Source organism: Arachis duranensis, chromosome 4 (assembly GCF_000817695.3).
Source record: "Arachis duranensis cultivar V14167 chromosome 4, aradu.V14167.gnm2.J7QH, whole genome shotgun sequence".
Taxonomy (NCBI): domain Eukaryota; kingdom Viridiplantae; phylum Streptophyta; class Magnoliopsida; order Fabales; family Fabaceae; genus Arachis; species Arachis duranensis.
This window is the reverse complement of record NC_029775.3, coordinates 27,901,257-27,918,940: the sequence shown is the minus strand read 5'-3', so window position 1 is coordinate 27,918,940 and position 17,684 is coordinate 27,901,257. Positions and strand designations below refer to the sequence as shown.

General features: G+C 35.2%; 1 protein-coding gene across 1 annotated transcript; it reads left to right on the top strand.

Moving 5' to 3' along the window:
- The first annotated feature begins 16,481 nt into the window (after positions 1 to 16,481).
- LOC107483866 (uncharacterized) lies at positions 16,482 to 17,228 on the top strand. The gene has a single exon (XM_016104475.1). The coding sequence runs from the start codon at positions 16,482 to 16,484 to the stop codon at positions 17,226 to 17,228; it is 747 nt and encodes a 248-aa protein (XP_015959961.1).
- Positions 17,229 to 17,684: the final 456 nt, after the last annotated feature.

Genomic DNA, 17,684 nt, shown 5'->3' with positions numbered 1-17,684 from the left:
GGTTTGGAATGGCTTTTTTTTTTCCACATCTTCTTTCTTCTCGTTCAACAACAAACGGTTCTAAAATACCATGCTCAAAATACAGGTTGATCAAACTGAAGTTCCTCTTACAATCCTTGACCATTGCAATCAAATCATCATCTATGGCCAATCTCTTCAACCCGGATTCAAGAGAAATTATGGGAGATTTCTACAAATATTATCTAGCCCTAGCATAACCCAGTTCCTTAAAGTAACCCTTCACAAAGAACACATCAAATGTGTCACTGTCAACTCCCATTAACACTTCTATGTTATCGGACTCATAGTACAGATTTTCACCCTCATCCTTCTTAAACTTTTCACCATGAAAAAATACAAATATCATAGGGGGACCCTCCATCTACAAAAATAAAAATCAAATAACGTTAATCAACAACAAAATATGCAACAACCTCAGAGTAACAACTGCATGTAAACACACAACAAACAACATGCTCATAATCATCACAAACCCTCGACTAAGATCATACAATGTTACAAAATAACCCACAGCATAATAACCATGAAACTTGTCACAACAACCTCATAGAGAACATGTTCTTCCTAATATCGTACCTTCATTAGCAAAATCCACTCCAAACCCTACTCTAACTAAATGGTTCTTACAACTACGTCAACATAAAACGACACACAACAACACTGCAAAATAAACAAAAACTGACAAAAAAAAATTAAATCTTTACCCATCGTAGTTACTGTTCCTTTCTCCAACCACGTAAGTTCTCCTCGAGCTCCTCCAACTTTTCACTTTAGTAGTGCAAACTCCTCCACAAATCTCCTCGCACAAAGGTCGTCAAGTAAACGGGGAGGTTCAGATCATAGGCAAGTATCTAAGGATAGAGAGTCACAGAGTAGAGAGGGTTTTGAAGCGAAACATGAAGAGGATTGTTATGAGAGAAGGTGATGGGGAAAAACGTTTGAAAATCCCACTCTGGACCTCAAACGACGTCGTTCAATGGTTTTGGGGGTGGGGGATTAAAGCTATGTCGTTTTGGTGTGCCATGCTGTAACTTAACGTTCCAGCTCAGTCAACGTTAGCCACCTCATCAACCGAAATGACGGAAGGAAGAATGCCACCAACGTCAGTATCTGTCGGGGACTCTTTTAATTAATTTTATTTTTCAAGAACTAAAATGGAAGTCGAGGTATCTTTCACGGACGATTTTGATTATTAACTCATAATTTAAGACATTAAGTTAATTATTTAGACTATTTAAACGTTTGTTTTTTAATTTAAGATCAATTAAATTTGACATAAAACATATTTTATTAATTAAAAAATATCATTTACTTTTAAAAATGTATAAAATTTACACATATTTTTATATGTGTACCGACATATAATACCTTTTTTTCCCCCCTAAAATTTTCGTATCCTATATATACTCGTATTTGTACCTGGTGCGGATACCAAACCCGTATTCTGTACCTTTAAAATGTGCAATACGCTATGTGGCTATCTACAAATAAGAAATATCTTGTTGAAATGTTGTAGCACTTGTTCATTTTCATATCATGTTAGATACATGAAACCGCACATTGTTGAGAAAAGAGTTTACACCATGCAGCAAAAGAGAGTTGTGGACTTGTGGTGATGCTGTAGAAGTTGCAGAATTCTACAATGTCTTGTGATCAAACAAAGCTCAAGGAGCTACAGAACTGAACAGAGAAAGTGAGAAAGGAATAAAAAACTTTATTAACATAGTGAAAAGGTCCTATTTTTCTAACATGCACTTTTCCCCATTAAAACTTTATTCTGCAGACTGATCCCATTTTACTTTATTTTAGCTTAATTAGATATCTATTGATTATATAGTATGATTCATACAACAATTTTAATGAGAATCCTACTAGAGGATTTTCCCTTTGTGTTCAACCAAGAAGTTTAAGTTTTGTTGGGACTTGGGAGTGAGAATTGAATCCAAGCCACCCACAAAAGCAAAAATAAAACCAAATTGCATAATATATCAACAACCAAACCACACATTTACATATATGTGTTTCCCTCCTCCCCAATTATATTGTCCATGTCAATGTCACTTTCATAAGACATGAAAAATTTGAACAAGGCACAATAATGATGCGAAACTCTAATCCAAGTCTCATATGAAAGAAAAGAGAGCAAATATGAGCAAGGATGTCTCGCCGGCAAGCACCCAACAACAAAGAGTGGACTCCTGCTTATTAATTTTGCAGAAGATGCCGGCAAGTCATCCTTGGCTCAACATGTACTCTCTCTACCTCTTCATGCAAGACATTTGAGTATATATATGCAAAACCTATACATTCAACTTCCTCAAATTCTCATTTGATCTCGGACACATTTCATTGTCTATGCTCTCTTATATCATTTTGGTCTATGTATTTATAGGCCCATATATAGAAGAAAGTCAAAGGGTCAATTTTATTCTAACAATACACTACTATATAAAAAGATTCCCTAAAGATATAGTCATATATATAGTTTTCCAATCTGATTACATCTATTGGATTTATACATAGCTGATTCTTATCCAAAATCTTTGCTGTTCTTTTGCCTGGAATAATCGATTGTCACTGTTTTCAATCTGCCACGTGTAATCTTATGCATGGGCTTGGAAGTCGGAACAACGAATAAACGTTGACTTGGCTTATGTTCTTGCCATAACTGTTTGTTGAGTGATTAATTACTGTAGTTGTGGTGGGAATAGAATATGCAATGAATGGCTATGGCCATTACCAGCTTGTTTGTTTGTGTGTTTTGGCATTGTCAATTAGAATTTGTTCTCAAATTGTCATGAATTTAACTGATCATAAGAGAATTTGACTAATAAAGATTTTGACTTAATTGTGATTGGAGTTTGAAATTGCTGTTGGACTAGGCTAAATCTATATTGCACTTGTATTAAGATGTAAAATTTTATTTGTTACATAACTAAGTGTTCAACGCATGAATTTGTGGATAAATATATATTATTTTATTTATTTTACTATATATTTAATATAAATAGCTAATTTAATGACTAATTTTTAATATATATGTAACATGATTGATATAATAATTAAGATATAATTTATATTTTTAGTACAAAAAATTCTTGTTTATTTTGGTATAATTTTTTGTAAATTTAAGTTTAATATACTGACTCGTAAAAAATATAATTTTATAAGGTTATTTAATTAAATTTATAATTAGATAATTTTTTAAGTAGTGTGTTAATTTTACTAATGTAACAATGTACGGTTGGTTGTTTACATAAAATTTTTTATGATAAATAAAAATTAATTTTTTTATTCACTCAAAATAAGTATCTGAATCTGACGATTATTTATCTATGACTTATTATTTTTTCCTCTTTTATTTTTTTAAATTAAGGATAAGATTTAAATTCAAAAATTTAAATTAAATATAAAAGGATGGTGCCATTTGAGTAATAAATTAATGACTTTGATGATTAAATCATCTTATAATTGACAAAACATTTACACCACGAAAAATAACCGAATGCCGCTGATTTTATTCTCCGATAGATCCTTTGAATGTTCCTAAACCAATCAGAAATTATATATAAAAACATGGTGAATGTTATGGACAATGTTTTTTTAGTAGAAAAATAAAAAATTAATTAATATTAATTAAAATATAAAATAATATAAATACTAATAATTGGATATTTTTTTACCCTCTTGATATCCGATCTAATCTTACCACAACATGCAGTCAACACTTATCCTTCCTTATCCACGGAGAATATAGATCTTTGAATCTGGAACAAGAGCAGGCACTCCTTTTAGGAAAAGTTTGTTACGAATAATTTTATGGTGATTTTTAATTTTTATTCCTTTTAAGTTCATGGTACGGGTGCATATATATGAGCTTGCTCGAACTAGATTTAATTAGATTCAGGTTAGATTCTAATATTTTATTAAATTTATTTTAAAAAGTTAAATTCAACCCTAAATTAACTTGAAATAAATCGTGTTGATTTGATAAAAAAAAATTATTGTATAAAATTAAATTTTATAGAATTAATTAATAAAATATTATTTTTAAAAATAAATTTAATAAATAATATATATCATTTATATCAAAATATAATATAAAAATATTAATTGAAGTATAGAAAACATAGTATAACTTCGGATTGAGTCACATCTACCCAAACCAAATCGAAAAATTATATCAACAATATTCTCTGAATTCAATAAATTAAACCGCGACTTAAACACCCAAGCTCATGGTATCAACAACTTAAGGAAATAAAGAAATGAAAATAGAGAAAAGTTATTTTGCAAAACAAATAAAAAATTCAATTATGCTAATTGTACATTAAAATTAACTACTAAAATCACTTATCAATATAAAATATATATTAGAATATAAAATACACACTGAAAATAAATTAAACAACATATATATTTATACACAAATATATTGTGATAATTTTAATATTTATTTTAGTGTACAAATAACATTTTTTTTAAAATTTATATATCAACATCTTATTTTCTTTTTCTTGAAAGAGAAACCCGATTTTGGTACAAAATTCTGGAATAGCCTCACCTGATTTGCATTTTTATATTTTTCATTAGTTTTTTATAAATAGCTTTTATTAGTAAAAGTTTTTATTCTTAGTAGAAATATTTTAAGTAAAATAACATATTTTAAAATAAGTCAATTTTATTAATTCATAATTAATTAATATTATTTAAGATTTATAAAATTATATTATCTAATTTAAATGAATAAATGTTAATTAAACTCAAATTAAATATTAAAACTTAATATAAGGCCAAAATTTAATAATATTTGAAAGTTTGGTGATTTTAGTTGGATGGTTTATTTGGTTTAAAAGAATTTTGCGTCAATAATTGTAAAAAGTGGTTAAAAGAATACCCTTAACGGTGAATTAATTGCTAAAAAAAAATTTTTTGATAATACTTTATAGGTGTATATATATAAAAATATTATCAAGGAAGGTTTCTATTTACAATATAATTAGTGACTGTAAAAGTACATTTAAATAATTTTTTTTTGTCACAATTACTTATACTAAGAAAAAAAATTATTCTAGCTAGATTAAAGACATTATTTTACTAATTTTTAATTGTAAAATTATTATTACTAATCTACATTTATTAATCAATTTTACCTTTACAAGAAAATGTCTCTATCTTAAAAATACAAGAGCATTGACAAGTTAATTGTTTTGATTTGGAACTTTTAAATTTAACTCATGAATGTACTATTTGTGGTTCTAAAATCAGTCATTTTTGTAAAGATGATGATATATTTCAGAGTAATTTATTTAGAGATTATCATTTATAAATATACTAGAAAAGACAATGAAGAATTAATATTTAATTTTAGGCCATTATTAAGTACTCCATTGTTATTTTCTATTAGAGATTACACAACTTTTGAACAAAATATGCCCTACTTGTAAATCTATTCGAGAAGAATTATCAAATAAGGTTGACTATGTTTTACGTCTGTCAAATATTACTATCGTTAATTTTACCTTTTTATTATGATTTAGATGTAGTTTTAGTGAGATGGATTTTTTTGTTGGATGTATAAAGGGATCAGGAATCAACTGTATAATAAAAAATTGTTCATTGACCTCTTTTGGAAGCATTATTAATTAATTGAGTATTTCTTAATAATATTCTCAGACATTGTTTATGTGGTCATGATAATATTCATTGCAAAGTCTAAAAATATAGAAAATACAGTCCTTGGGTTTGCTATTTTCATTTAGACAAAGAAATAATTATTCACAGAAGAAACCTAAAATTGTGTTTTATCATCAATTCTCTTAAGAAGATATGTGGAATTCTAAGGAAAGAATCAAAATTAAAGTATGTTTTGCTAGTATAAAAATATCAAGCAAGTAAGTTTTTTCTTTTTCTGCCTCTTCAAACAGTAGTTATTACATCAAACAATATTTATTATGATGTTTATACTGATGCTTTGCATTTTTCTTATTCCTAATATTATCTGCTCTCGATGATTATGCTTATTTCTATAGCTACTTTTCATCCAAGTCCTAATAATATAATAATTTTGCTACAACCTGTAAACAAAACTCAAGATTTCTGATAGAAGTTATGGAAGTACATAGGAGGGGATGAGCAAATGATAATAGAACTCCAACAAAACCACATTAAACTTAGCCTCTAGTGCAATTATGGAGGAGTTTTTTGAGTTTAAGTTCAATATCAGATAGAAAAGTTTCTTAATAACAAAAAGGAAAAGAAAATATTGAAAACTTTAGAAATGGCTAAAGACTAACATTAGGAGATAGTTTAAAAGCTACCGTTGAGCATAGTAAAAGTTACAGAGCATAGTGCAAGTATATGTTTTTAACCTTTGTCTAAATAATTTTCTCCTTCTTTAAAAGATTTACTTTAAGCGATCTATATTATCTCTGCTTCTTCCTACTTTGTTATTATTCCTTGGAGCTTTGCAATTTATGTTTACTCAAAGAATGCAGCAGGAAGTATTTAGCTTCTGGTACACGAAATTGTGATCATCAACAATGGCGCCAAAGACTTGGAGCTCTCAAACGTGAATCACATTTTGTCACAACTTCGCACAACTAACTAGCAAGTGCACTGAGTCGTCCAAGTAATACCTTACGTGAGTAAGGGTCGATCCTACGGATATTGTTGGTATGAAGCAAGCTATGGTCATCTTGTAAATCTCAGTTAGGTAGATTCAAATGGTTATAATGATTTTCGAATATAAGAATAAATAAAGCATAAAATAAAGATAGAGATACTTATGTAATTCATTGGTGGAAATTTCAGATAAGTGCATGAAGATGCTGTGTTCCTTCTGAATCTCTGGTTTCCTACTGCTTCATCCAGTCATTCTTACTCCTTTCTATGGCAAACTGTATGTAGGGCGTCACCGTTGTCAATGGCTACTTCCCATCCTCTCAGTGAAAATAGTCCAAATGCTCTGTCACAGCACAGCTAATCATCTGTCGGTCCTCGATCATGTCTGAATAGGATCTATTGATCCTTTTGCGTCTGTCACTACGCCCAACACTCGCGAGTTTGAAGCTCGTCACAGTCATTCAATCCCTGAATCCTACTCGGAATACCACAGACAAGGTTTATACTTTTCGGATTCTCAAGAATGGCCGCCAATGATTCTAGCTTATACCACGAAGATTCTGATTAAGGAACCCAAGAGATACACACTCTAGCTCTTGCTTGTAGAACGGAAGTGGTTGTCAGGCACGCGTTCATAAGGACGGATGATGATGAGTGTCATGGATCATCACATCCATCAGGTTGAAGTGCAGCGAATATCTTAGAATAAGAATAAGCTTGAATTGAATAGAAGAACAATAGTAATTGCATTAATTCTCGAGGTACAGCAGAACTCCACACCTTAATCTATGGTGTGTAGAAACTCCACCGAAAATACATAAGTGATGGTCCAGGCATGGCCGTGAGGCCAGCCCCCAATGGCATATGAATTCGAAAAATAGGGAAAAGGACCCCTAGTACAATAGTAAAAAGTTCTATTTATACTAAACTAGTTACTAGGGTTTATAGAAATAAGTCCAAGTGCAGAAATCTACTTTCGGGGCCCACTTTGGTGTGTGCTTGGGCTGAGCTTGAGCTTTACACGTGCAGAGGCTTCTCTTGGAGTTAAACGCCAAGTTGTAACGTGTTTTTGGCGTTTAACTCTGGTTTGTGACGTGTTTCTGGCGTTTTACTCCAGAATATAGCATGAAACTGGCGTTGAACGCCAGTTTGCATCGTCTAATCTCGAATAAAGTATGAACCATTATATGTTGCTGGAAAGCCCTGTATGTCTACTTTCCAACTCAGTTGAGAGCGCACCATTTGGAGTTCTGTAGCTCCAGAAATTTCATTTCGAGTGCAGGGAGGTCAGAATCCAACAACATCAGCAGTCCTTTGTCAGCCTCCTATCAGATTTTTGCTCAGGTCCCTCAATTTCAGTCAGAAAATACCTGAAATCATAGAAAAACACACAAACTCATAGTAAAGTCCAGAAATATAAATTTTGCATAAAAACTAATAAAAACATCCATAAAAGTAGCTAGATCCTACTAAAAACTACCTAAAAACAATGCAAAAAAGCGTATAAATTATCTGCTCATTAGCTTCATACATGTCTCTAGAAGGAAAATTTACTTCTATAGATAAAGGAATAGAAGGTGATGATTACATCACTATCACACTTATTGAATACTCAAACAATTCCATACCACTTGATGGTGTTCGGGACTTTATGCTACCTTATCTTCTTGGAACAACTGTAAAAGATTGGTAGTTGTCTAATTTACATAAATTTAATTTAATTTGGTGATTTGCACATAAAGCATTTAGAAATTGTCCTCTTTATTTCTATTTTCTTGTTGTCGTTGTTGTGTAAACATCATTTAGAAAATTCTTTGATAAACAAATTTCTGATTGGGACATTCTTTGAAACACATTTCTGCTGCATACACATGGCTACTGAAGTTTGCCTTAAACTCGTATAAACTTGCATGTTCAATTCAGGTTGAGATTTGTTTTTTTTTTTCTTGTAAAAATAATTTAATACAACATTTTGCTCAAATATTTTTCCTTCTAATTTGATGATATATATGTATTGCTTGTCATGTAAAATATTATCCAATTTAGACATATCTTCTTAAATCGCTGAAATGCGCTTTAGGATTTCCGGAGATCAAGAAGGTTGATATTCTCTGGAACAGTCTTTCGAAATCATCGAATTCAAGAATCGGTTGTTCCGGGAAACTTTACTTAAGGGTTACTATGTTCAACTCATGAATATGGGCTACTGGAGACGGATGGTCAACTTAGAGCTCTTTATGGCATTAAGAGTAAGAGGAAGATGGTTAGAGGTAAGAATTGTCCCGCAAGGTTCATTATGGTTGGAAGCTTTAAGTTTAAACGCAAAGGTTGGTGTAAAGCTCAACTGAATGGATCTAGGAAGTTGTTTGGCCACTTTAGTGAGAATTCAGATTGCTTGCCACTCGGATGGAACAATATTGCTCAACCAAAAGACGGGTGCAAAAGCAAGGTTTGGGACCCCGAAATTCATTCCAACAATCAACACTCGTGGGGCCTTGTCGCTTGCTTTAACTTGCTTGAAGGTTTTCTGCGCCTAGTTTGAGATCCCGAAGGCTGTGGAAATTCCAAACACTGGTGGAGATTCTTGGATGAATACAAGCACAAGCCGCCATAACAAGAAGCTCACTAGAATGTCCAACTTAAGGACTTTAACTAAAAGTGCTAGGTGGGAGACAACCCACCATGGTATGATCGTTCCTTTTTCAGTTTTAATTTTAGTCTGTTTTTGAGTTTTGATTGAACCTGGAATCATGCATAGCATTCATATTAAGCATTGCATTCTGCACACTGCATTATAAAAAAATTTGCACGCGATGCGACAGCGTCGCCGACGCGTTCGCGTCACAGGTGCGTTGGGAAGAAAATAAATTGAACAGAGAGTCACGCGAGAGTGTGGCTGGAGGCGTGCCTTTGGCACAAATTGGTCCACACGACCGCGTCATGTGGGAAAAATGCCTCCCACGTATCCGCGTCACCCACGCGAACGCATGCCTCAAAATCGACGTAAAAAGGGTGTATGGCCGAAAGTTGAGCTAGAATTGGGCTGGACTCGTGCTAGAAGCACAAGCCCTGCCACGCGTACGCGTGCCCCACGCGTCCGTACCGTTTTCAAATTTAGGCCATCCACGCGATCGCGTCAACCACGCGACCGCGTCACCCAAAGATTTGGCAATATGAATTTCAAACAGAGAGTTGTGCGACTGCGAGGCTGCACTCGTGCTAATGGCACAAATCGATCCACGCAACCGTGTGGATGATGTGTCCGCGTCATTTCATAGAAGCGCTATCCGCGCGAGCGCGTCACTCACACGTTCACGTCGCCTGCGCCGCACAGCTTATCCACGTAAGCCAGATATCTTGTCTTTTCTTCCCCAATCCTAATTTTTACTTTTCCCTAATTATTTCTTTCTTCTTATTTCTTTTTTCCTCCTTTCTTACTTTCTTTCTCTTTTTACATTGGTGTTAAAATTCTCTTCTTCAACTGTTACATCTTTTCTTGAATTAATCTGATGCTTCATGACATGTTTTATTCTGATTGGGTATTATTATTCATAAATCAAAGCTAATTTTTATAATACTGATATTCCTTTTGCATTGATATGCACTTACACTATCTTGCATCACCCACACTCTCTTTCCCATTGTTGCAACTTTTTCACTATTGATATGCCATTTGCTTCCACTATTTTCTCACTCGCATGTTGTAGCTACCATGTAATTGAGACCTTTATTATTTGGCATTAACACCCATATTTTATTTATGTTCTTATCTTTATTTTTGGGTTACTTTCCTTCCTTTTTCTCTTCTTTCAGGATGGCCACCACAAAGGGAGAGTAAAAGCTTCTTATAGGAAGACAGGCAAGTCACTCTGCACAATCTATAGAGAAAGGCATCAGTTGGAGCAACCCCCCATCTACTTGCACATCTTAGTATGCACCGAGGACGGTGCAATCTTTAAGTGTGGGGAGGTCGATCCGATCTCCACGGGTTAGTTAGTCCCTTCTCAACACCAATTTTTGTTTTTCATTGTTGCATTTGCATGTTTGATTGCATGTCTGTTTTATTTTGTGCATATTTTACCACTTGGTTGAAGTAACATTTTCTTTTTCAAGAAAATTTTTATAGTATTTCACTAATTTGAATTAAACTTTTTGAAAAACTTGTTTGGAGAAATATTATATTGGAACATGGTTTAGAGCTCGAACACACAAAACCAGTGAGATTTTGAGCCTATTTGATTGGTTGTATTTTATCAACAAATATATTTTATTTTTGTGTGTTTTTCTCTCTAAAATTGTGATCTTTGTCTTGCTTAATTCTATATTTCCATTATTTGATGTATGCATGCACTTATATGATTGAGGCCCTATTTCACTGAGCTTACATACCCATATGGCCTTACCTTTTATTATCCTTTGCAAACCAATGTTGAGCCATTTTACCCATTTGTTCTTTACTTTAGCACATCATTAACTCTAAGCAAAAAACAATAATATCCTTAATTTGAATCCTTGATTAGCTTAGACTAATGAAACCGCTCATAAATTAAGTGTGGGGAAAGTGGGTTTGGAAATATTTGGTTTGAGAATTGAGTAGGGTTTAGCGAAAAACAATAATATCCTTAATTTGAATCCTTGATTATCTTAGACTAATGAAAGCACTCATAAATTAAGTGTGGGAAAAGTGGGTTTGGAAACGTTTGGTTTGAGAATTGAGTATGTTAGACTTTGTGTGAAAATATGAAAAATGTTAAGAACATGTTTATGCATTCAAAACCTTAATCATATGCATTGAAAAAAAAATATATATATATATATATATTAAGAAAAGAAAAAAAAAGAAAAAAAGGAAAAAAAGAAAGAGCAGAAAAATAAAAAGGGGACAAAATGCCCCAAGGTAAATGGCAATAGCAATGCATATGTACTGTACTCAAAACTTGGAATGCATAAATATATAGTAAACGCAGTTAATGGGTAGTTATTGATTCTATATTATGATTACATGGATTGTCTTAAGTTAGGTGAAAAGTTTATGTTAATTAAGGATTCAGATTTTAGTCCACTTGGCCAAATACAATCCTACCTTGACCCTAACCCCATTACAACCCTTAAAAGACCTCTTGATATGTGTATCTATGCATTAATTTTTGTTGATTGCTAGATGAAGAGCAAGCTATAGAAAGCAAGATTAGTAGAGAATTGAGAGAATTGACCCTAGACACTTGAGAGTTAGAATGATATACACTACCAGTAAGGGTTTAGTGCTTAATTCTATGTTCCCTGCTTTCATGAGCTATGTTCTTCTTGCAAGTTATTTGTATTGTATTTTGTGATTTGAATTAGTGAAATCCAGTTCACATTTATTCTTGAAGGATTTATTTACTCTTTCACCAAGTAGGTAGAATCATTTTAGCATGTAGTTGCATTCACATTCATAGGTTGCATTGCATGAGTCCTGCTTTTTCCTACTCATTTATTTTGTCTCCTTGAGCTTAACATGAGAAAATGCTAATGTTTAAGTGTGGGGAGATTTGATGCACCACTATTTCGTGGTACATCTTGTGTTTAATTGAGTGAATTTTATCCACTAGTCTCACACTTATTCATTGAATTTGCATGATTTTATAATTCCTTCCTAGTTTAGTTCTATGATTGAAAACATGCTTCTTTGGTCTTAATTTAGCTAATCTTAATCCTCTCTTATTACCATTCGATGCCTTGATCTATGTGTTAAGTGTTTCAGGCTTCATAGGGCAGGAATGGCTTAGAGAATGAAGAGGAAGCGTGCAAAAATGGAAGGAACACAAGGAATTGAGGAGATGACTAGCGAGAAGTCACGCGGTCGCACGACTCATGCGACCGCACGAAATGGAAGAAATTAGAGTGACGCGTTTGCATTCCTGACGCGACCGCGCAGATTGGAAGCTGCACGAACAACGCGAATGCATGAACGACGCGCACGCGTGGTACGAAAAACGCTGAGTGACGCGATCGCATGAACGACGCGGTCGCGTGACGTGCACGATGTGCAGAATTATAAAAGTCACTGGCAGAGATTCTGGGCCACATTTCAACCCAGTTTTTGGTCCAGAAACACAGATTAAAGTTAGGGAACATGCAGAGACTCAGAACATGACGGGAGATTCAACCATTACTCACAATTTTAGGTTTTAGATGTAGTTTTTAGAGAGAGAGGTTCTCTCCTCTCTCTTAGGATTTAGGATTAGGATTTCTATTAGGATTAGGATTGTTTCTTCATACCAGGTTCAATAATTTATGTTTTTCTTCTATTTTTGTTTACTCTGAAGCTTTTATTTGTGTTTGATTTATGTTGCCCAATTGGCTTATGAACTTTTCCATGTTAGAATTGACATCTCCATGCAATTTGAGGTATTCTAGATATTTATGATTTTAATTTAGTTTTCTATATTCTTGGCTCTGGTTGATTAATTGGTGACTCTTGAGTTGTCAAACTCATTGTTGACTGAAAATTAGAATTCTTCAAGAATTAACTCGAGTTCCAATAACTCTAGCCTTTTCTAAGGAAAGACTAGGACCTGAGGAACCAAACTTATTCCATCCACTTGACTTACCTTCATAGTAGAGGTTAACTTAGTGGGAGAAAAATTCAATTCTCATCATAATTGATAAGGATAACTAGGATAGGACTTCCAGTTTTCATACCTTGCCAAGAGTTTTATTAGTTATTAATTTATTAATTCTTGCAATCTATTTCTCTTGCTCAAAACCTTTTTCAAACCCAAACACTATTTTTTCATAACCAATAATAAATCATACTTCCCTGCAATTCCTTGAGAAGACGACCCGAGGTTTGAATACTTCGGTTTATAAATTTATTGGATTTTGTTACTTGTGACAACCAAAACGTTTGTACGAAGGGATTTTCTGTTGGTTTAGAATCTATACTTACAACGCGACTATATTTTTATAAAATTCTTTACTAGCAAAAATCCTAACGTCACGTACGCCCAGACCCCTGTGCGGCCGCACACGTTCTGTTTCTCAAATTTACTTGTTTTTCAACTATTTTATCTTCCCAACAAGATTGTAAGCTTCTATAACACCATTTTAAGACTTTTGGGCTTGGTTTTGAGTATTAGCAAACGGAGGCCTAGGTTTTCTAGCGGGTGGAGGATGGTTTGATGTCACATGCAGGGTGTTGGATACAAGAGATGAGAAATTATGATTTGTTGATGTTCGGAAACTGCATTGTGAATGGACAGTGGTCGAGATGAGTCTGGGACTCGGATTGAGATGATGGATCTTTGTATACTAAAAATGCTTTTTGAAAACCACTGAAATAATATTTTTACTGAGATTATAAGACGCTATGCGCCTGGCAGGGACGGTGGTTAATCCCGCCTGTTGAGGTAGCGGCGGTGTCGTATGGACGGTGGTTAATCCTGCTTACGTTGAGATGTGAGGCCTGAGGCAGAATATCCCACTTGCATCCCTTCGTATCTATAGGGCGTGCAGGTGCCGGTACCTGGACAGCGATCCGGGTACTATATCTCGAGGGTTCCCATATGAAAAATTTGAAGGGTGACGTCTCCATAGAGATTTGTCGGGTTGGCAGTTGAACCGACAATGTGATATCACAGCCAGTAGGGCAGGCATTCATCATATGTATTTTCTATCTGTTTGTATGCTTTGTTTACTTGAAATGGCTTGCCAAAGTGAATCACATGCTTACCTGCTATCTGAATTATTTGCCTTATATGCTTCTACTTGTGCTTTATTTGCATTGTATATTACTTGTGTTTTCTGATGGGATTGAGGAGGTTCGGAAGGCGGTTGCGATGGGATCGCATGGAGGATTGGTTGGTGAAGGCTGTGGGACAGCGGTGTTTGGTTAGAGTAGACATCCCCTAAGAATAGATTACCTGGACATTTTAGACAATGTTGGTATATTATGCTTATTTGTTTTAGAATACTTTTAAGTTGAATTTTGTGATGGATATGGAGCTTAGGATTGCCTTTGGCGTCCCAAGGTCTTATATCCTACATCACTGGGAACTGTTACCATACTGAGAACCTCCGATTCTCATACCATATCTTTGTTGTATTTTTTAGATGCAGGTCACAACCCACCTCGTTGAGTTGCTTTGGATGGTGTCAACAGCGGAGGATCTTGGATTCTTTTGGAGTCTTTTGTTTATTTTGTTTATGCATCTCTCACTTTTGTATTTTGTCTTTGCCTAGAGGCTTGTACATGAGAGAACAAAACTTGTATAAGGTATTTCTTAAACTGTCAGGTTTTTGTATGGTCTGTATATGGCTAGCCAGCTTAAACACCGCGAGTCGAGGCTAGTTCCTTATGATATACACTATTATACTATTATCCTATTTATATTTCATCTATATCTTGTGTCTTAAGTTACCATCTTCATTAGTACGTTTTGTGTTTTTGAAATCCTATTTTTGAGCTATATCCTTCATCGGGCTTCTAGATCATACTATTCTTTCTATAAAATATATATATTGCATACTCTATGTGTCTTTTCTTTGATGCTATTAGGTTATCTGTTTGATATTGCATAGCATGCTTGTTTGTGAGTGCCTGTTTGGGATAATTGAAGCACTAGACTTTTGGTATTGAGACTGATCACCTTGATATCGATTGTTTGGTGTAGACAGGAACCCTACATGGCCACTCGTAGACGAGGTCGAGCACAAACGCGAGAAAGTAGGAATGAGCAACCAGCTGACAATCACGCCGAATTCATGGCGGCAATGGCGAATCTCGCTAATACCATGGAAGCTAATGCTGCTGCGACTCTGCAAGCTGTGCAGAGATTGGGCCAACCGGCTGGGAATGGAAATGGCAATGGGAATGGCGAAGGGAATGCCAATGATAATGCTGAGGGTAACGGCGATAACACAGGAGGAGTTCCGATGACCTTGGCGACGTTTTTCAAGGTTCATCCGCCAACTTTCTGAGGATCCACAAATCCTATTGAAGCGGACCACTAGTTCCAGGCTATGGAACGTGCTTTACAGGCGCAGTATGTTCCTCTCAATCAATATGTAGAGTTTACCGCTTATCAGCTAGCGGGAGAGGCCCAACCCTGGTGGCAAGCTGAATGTCGTTTGCTACAGCTTCAGAACGCCGACATTCCATGGGAGGTGTTCCAAACGGCTTTCTATAAGAAATACTTCCCCAAGTCTGCAAGGGAAGCAAGGAGATGAAGCTAATGCAACTGAAGCAAGGTTCCATGTCTGTGGCTGAGTACACCAACAAGTTCGAAGAGCTTTGTAGGTTTTCTCGGGTGTGTCAGGGTGACCCGAAGACTTACGAGAGCTGGAGATGCGTTAAGTACCAGAGGAGTTTGAAGGATAACATTATGACTGCTGTGGCTCTTTTGGAGATTCGTGTCTTCTCTGACTTAGTGAACAAGGCTAGAGTAGTGAAAGAATATGCCAAGACCGTGGCGGCATCCAAAGACACTCATGGAGGGAGCTCTAGTCGGGGGCGTGGCAAGTACTTTCATCTGAGAGGACAAAGCTTCAAGAGAGGAGGATATGTGCCTCAAAGCCAAGGGGGCTTCAGAAAGAATAATCAGAATCAATTTCAGTATGCTAAGGGAAGAGGAAATCAGAGTAAGAATTCTCTGGATTTGACTTGTGTATGTTGTGGACGTTTCCATCCTTATGACTCATGCAAAATTGGTTTAGGTGGTTGTTTCAATTGTGGGTTGCCTGACCACATTGCGAGGGATTGCACTCGTGGGAGGAACTAGAATGCGAGCCAGAGTCAGCATCAAGGTCGAGTCTTTGCTGTGAATGCCAAGGATGCTTCCAAAGCGGATCCGTTGATGAGAGGTATATGTCTAATTGGTGATAAATCCTTAGTTGCATTATATGATACTGGAGCTTCGTATTCGTTTATTTCGTTTGCTAAAGTTGAGGAATTAGGCTTGAAAGTGTCAGAGTTATCTTTTGATCTGCATGTACATACTCCGCATCAAACAGTTATGACTAGGTCAGGTTGTAGACAAGTAGGGTTCAAGCTTGAGGGTAGAGACTTTGTGCACAATTTAATCTGCTTACCAATGGTGGGGTTAGAAACGATTTTGGGGTTTGATTGGTTGTCCAAAAATCGGGTTTTGTTGGATTGCTTTGAACGGACTATTCATTTTATGACGGAAGGAGAGAATGGAGCAGTGGTAGCTACGGGGTATTACTTAAACTCTGTAATGGTGCATTGTAATGGGGAGGAGTGTCAGGGTTATATTCTGTTGGCTGCAAATGTGTTGGGTGATGCCCAGAACTTATATCAGATTCCGGTGGTTAGAGATTTTCCAGAAGTGTTTTTGAAAGATATCCCTGAATTTCCACCTCAAAGGAAAATTGAATTTGCAATTGAATTAGTGCCGGGAACAGGACCAGTGTCGATTGCGTCATATAGAATGGCTTCGATAGAACTCGTCGAATTAAAAACTCAGTTGGAAGAACTTCTGAATAAGAGGTTCATTCGACCGAGTGTATTACCATGGGGAGCGCCAGTTTTATTGGTGAAGAAAAAAGATGGAGGAATGCGTTTGTGCGTGGATTACCGATAGTTAAATAAAGTGACAGTGAAGAACAAGTACCCGCCGCCAAGGATAGATGACTTGATCAATCAATTGCAAGGAGCTGGAGTGTTTTCCAAGATTGATTTGAGATCCGGATACCATCAGATAAGAGTGAAGGAAGATGATATCCCTAAGACTGCGTTTAGGACATGCTATGGACACTATGAGTTTGCGGTAATGTCCTTTGGGTTAACGAATGCACCTGCTATTTTCATGGATTACATGAACAGAGTGTTTCGTCCCTTTTTAGACAAATTCGTGGTGGTTTTCATAGATGACATCTTGGTTTACTCCAACACGGCAAAGGAGCATGAGGAACACTTGAGGATTGTGTTTCAAATCTTAAAGGAGCGGAAGTTGTATGCTAAGTTGTCAAAGTGCGAGTTCTGGAAAGAAGAAGTAAAGTTTTTAGGCCATGTAGTGAATAAAGGAGGAATAGCTATA

Coding starts and splice junctions, on each gene's coding strand:
- LOC107483866 (XM_016104475.1), top strand. CDS start 16,482: ATGAGAGGTATATGTCTAATTGGTGATAAATCCTTAGTTGCATTATAT.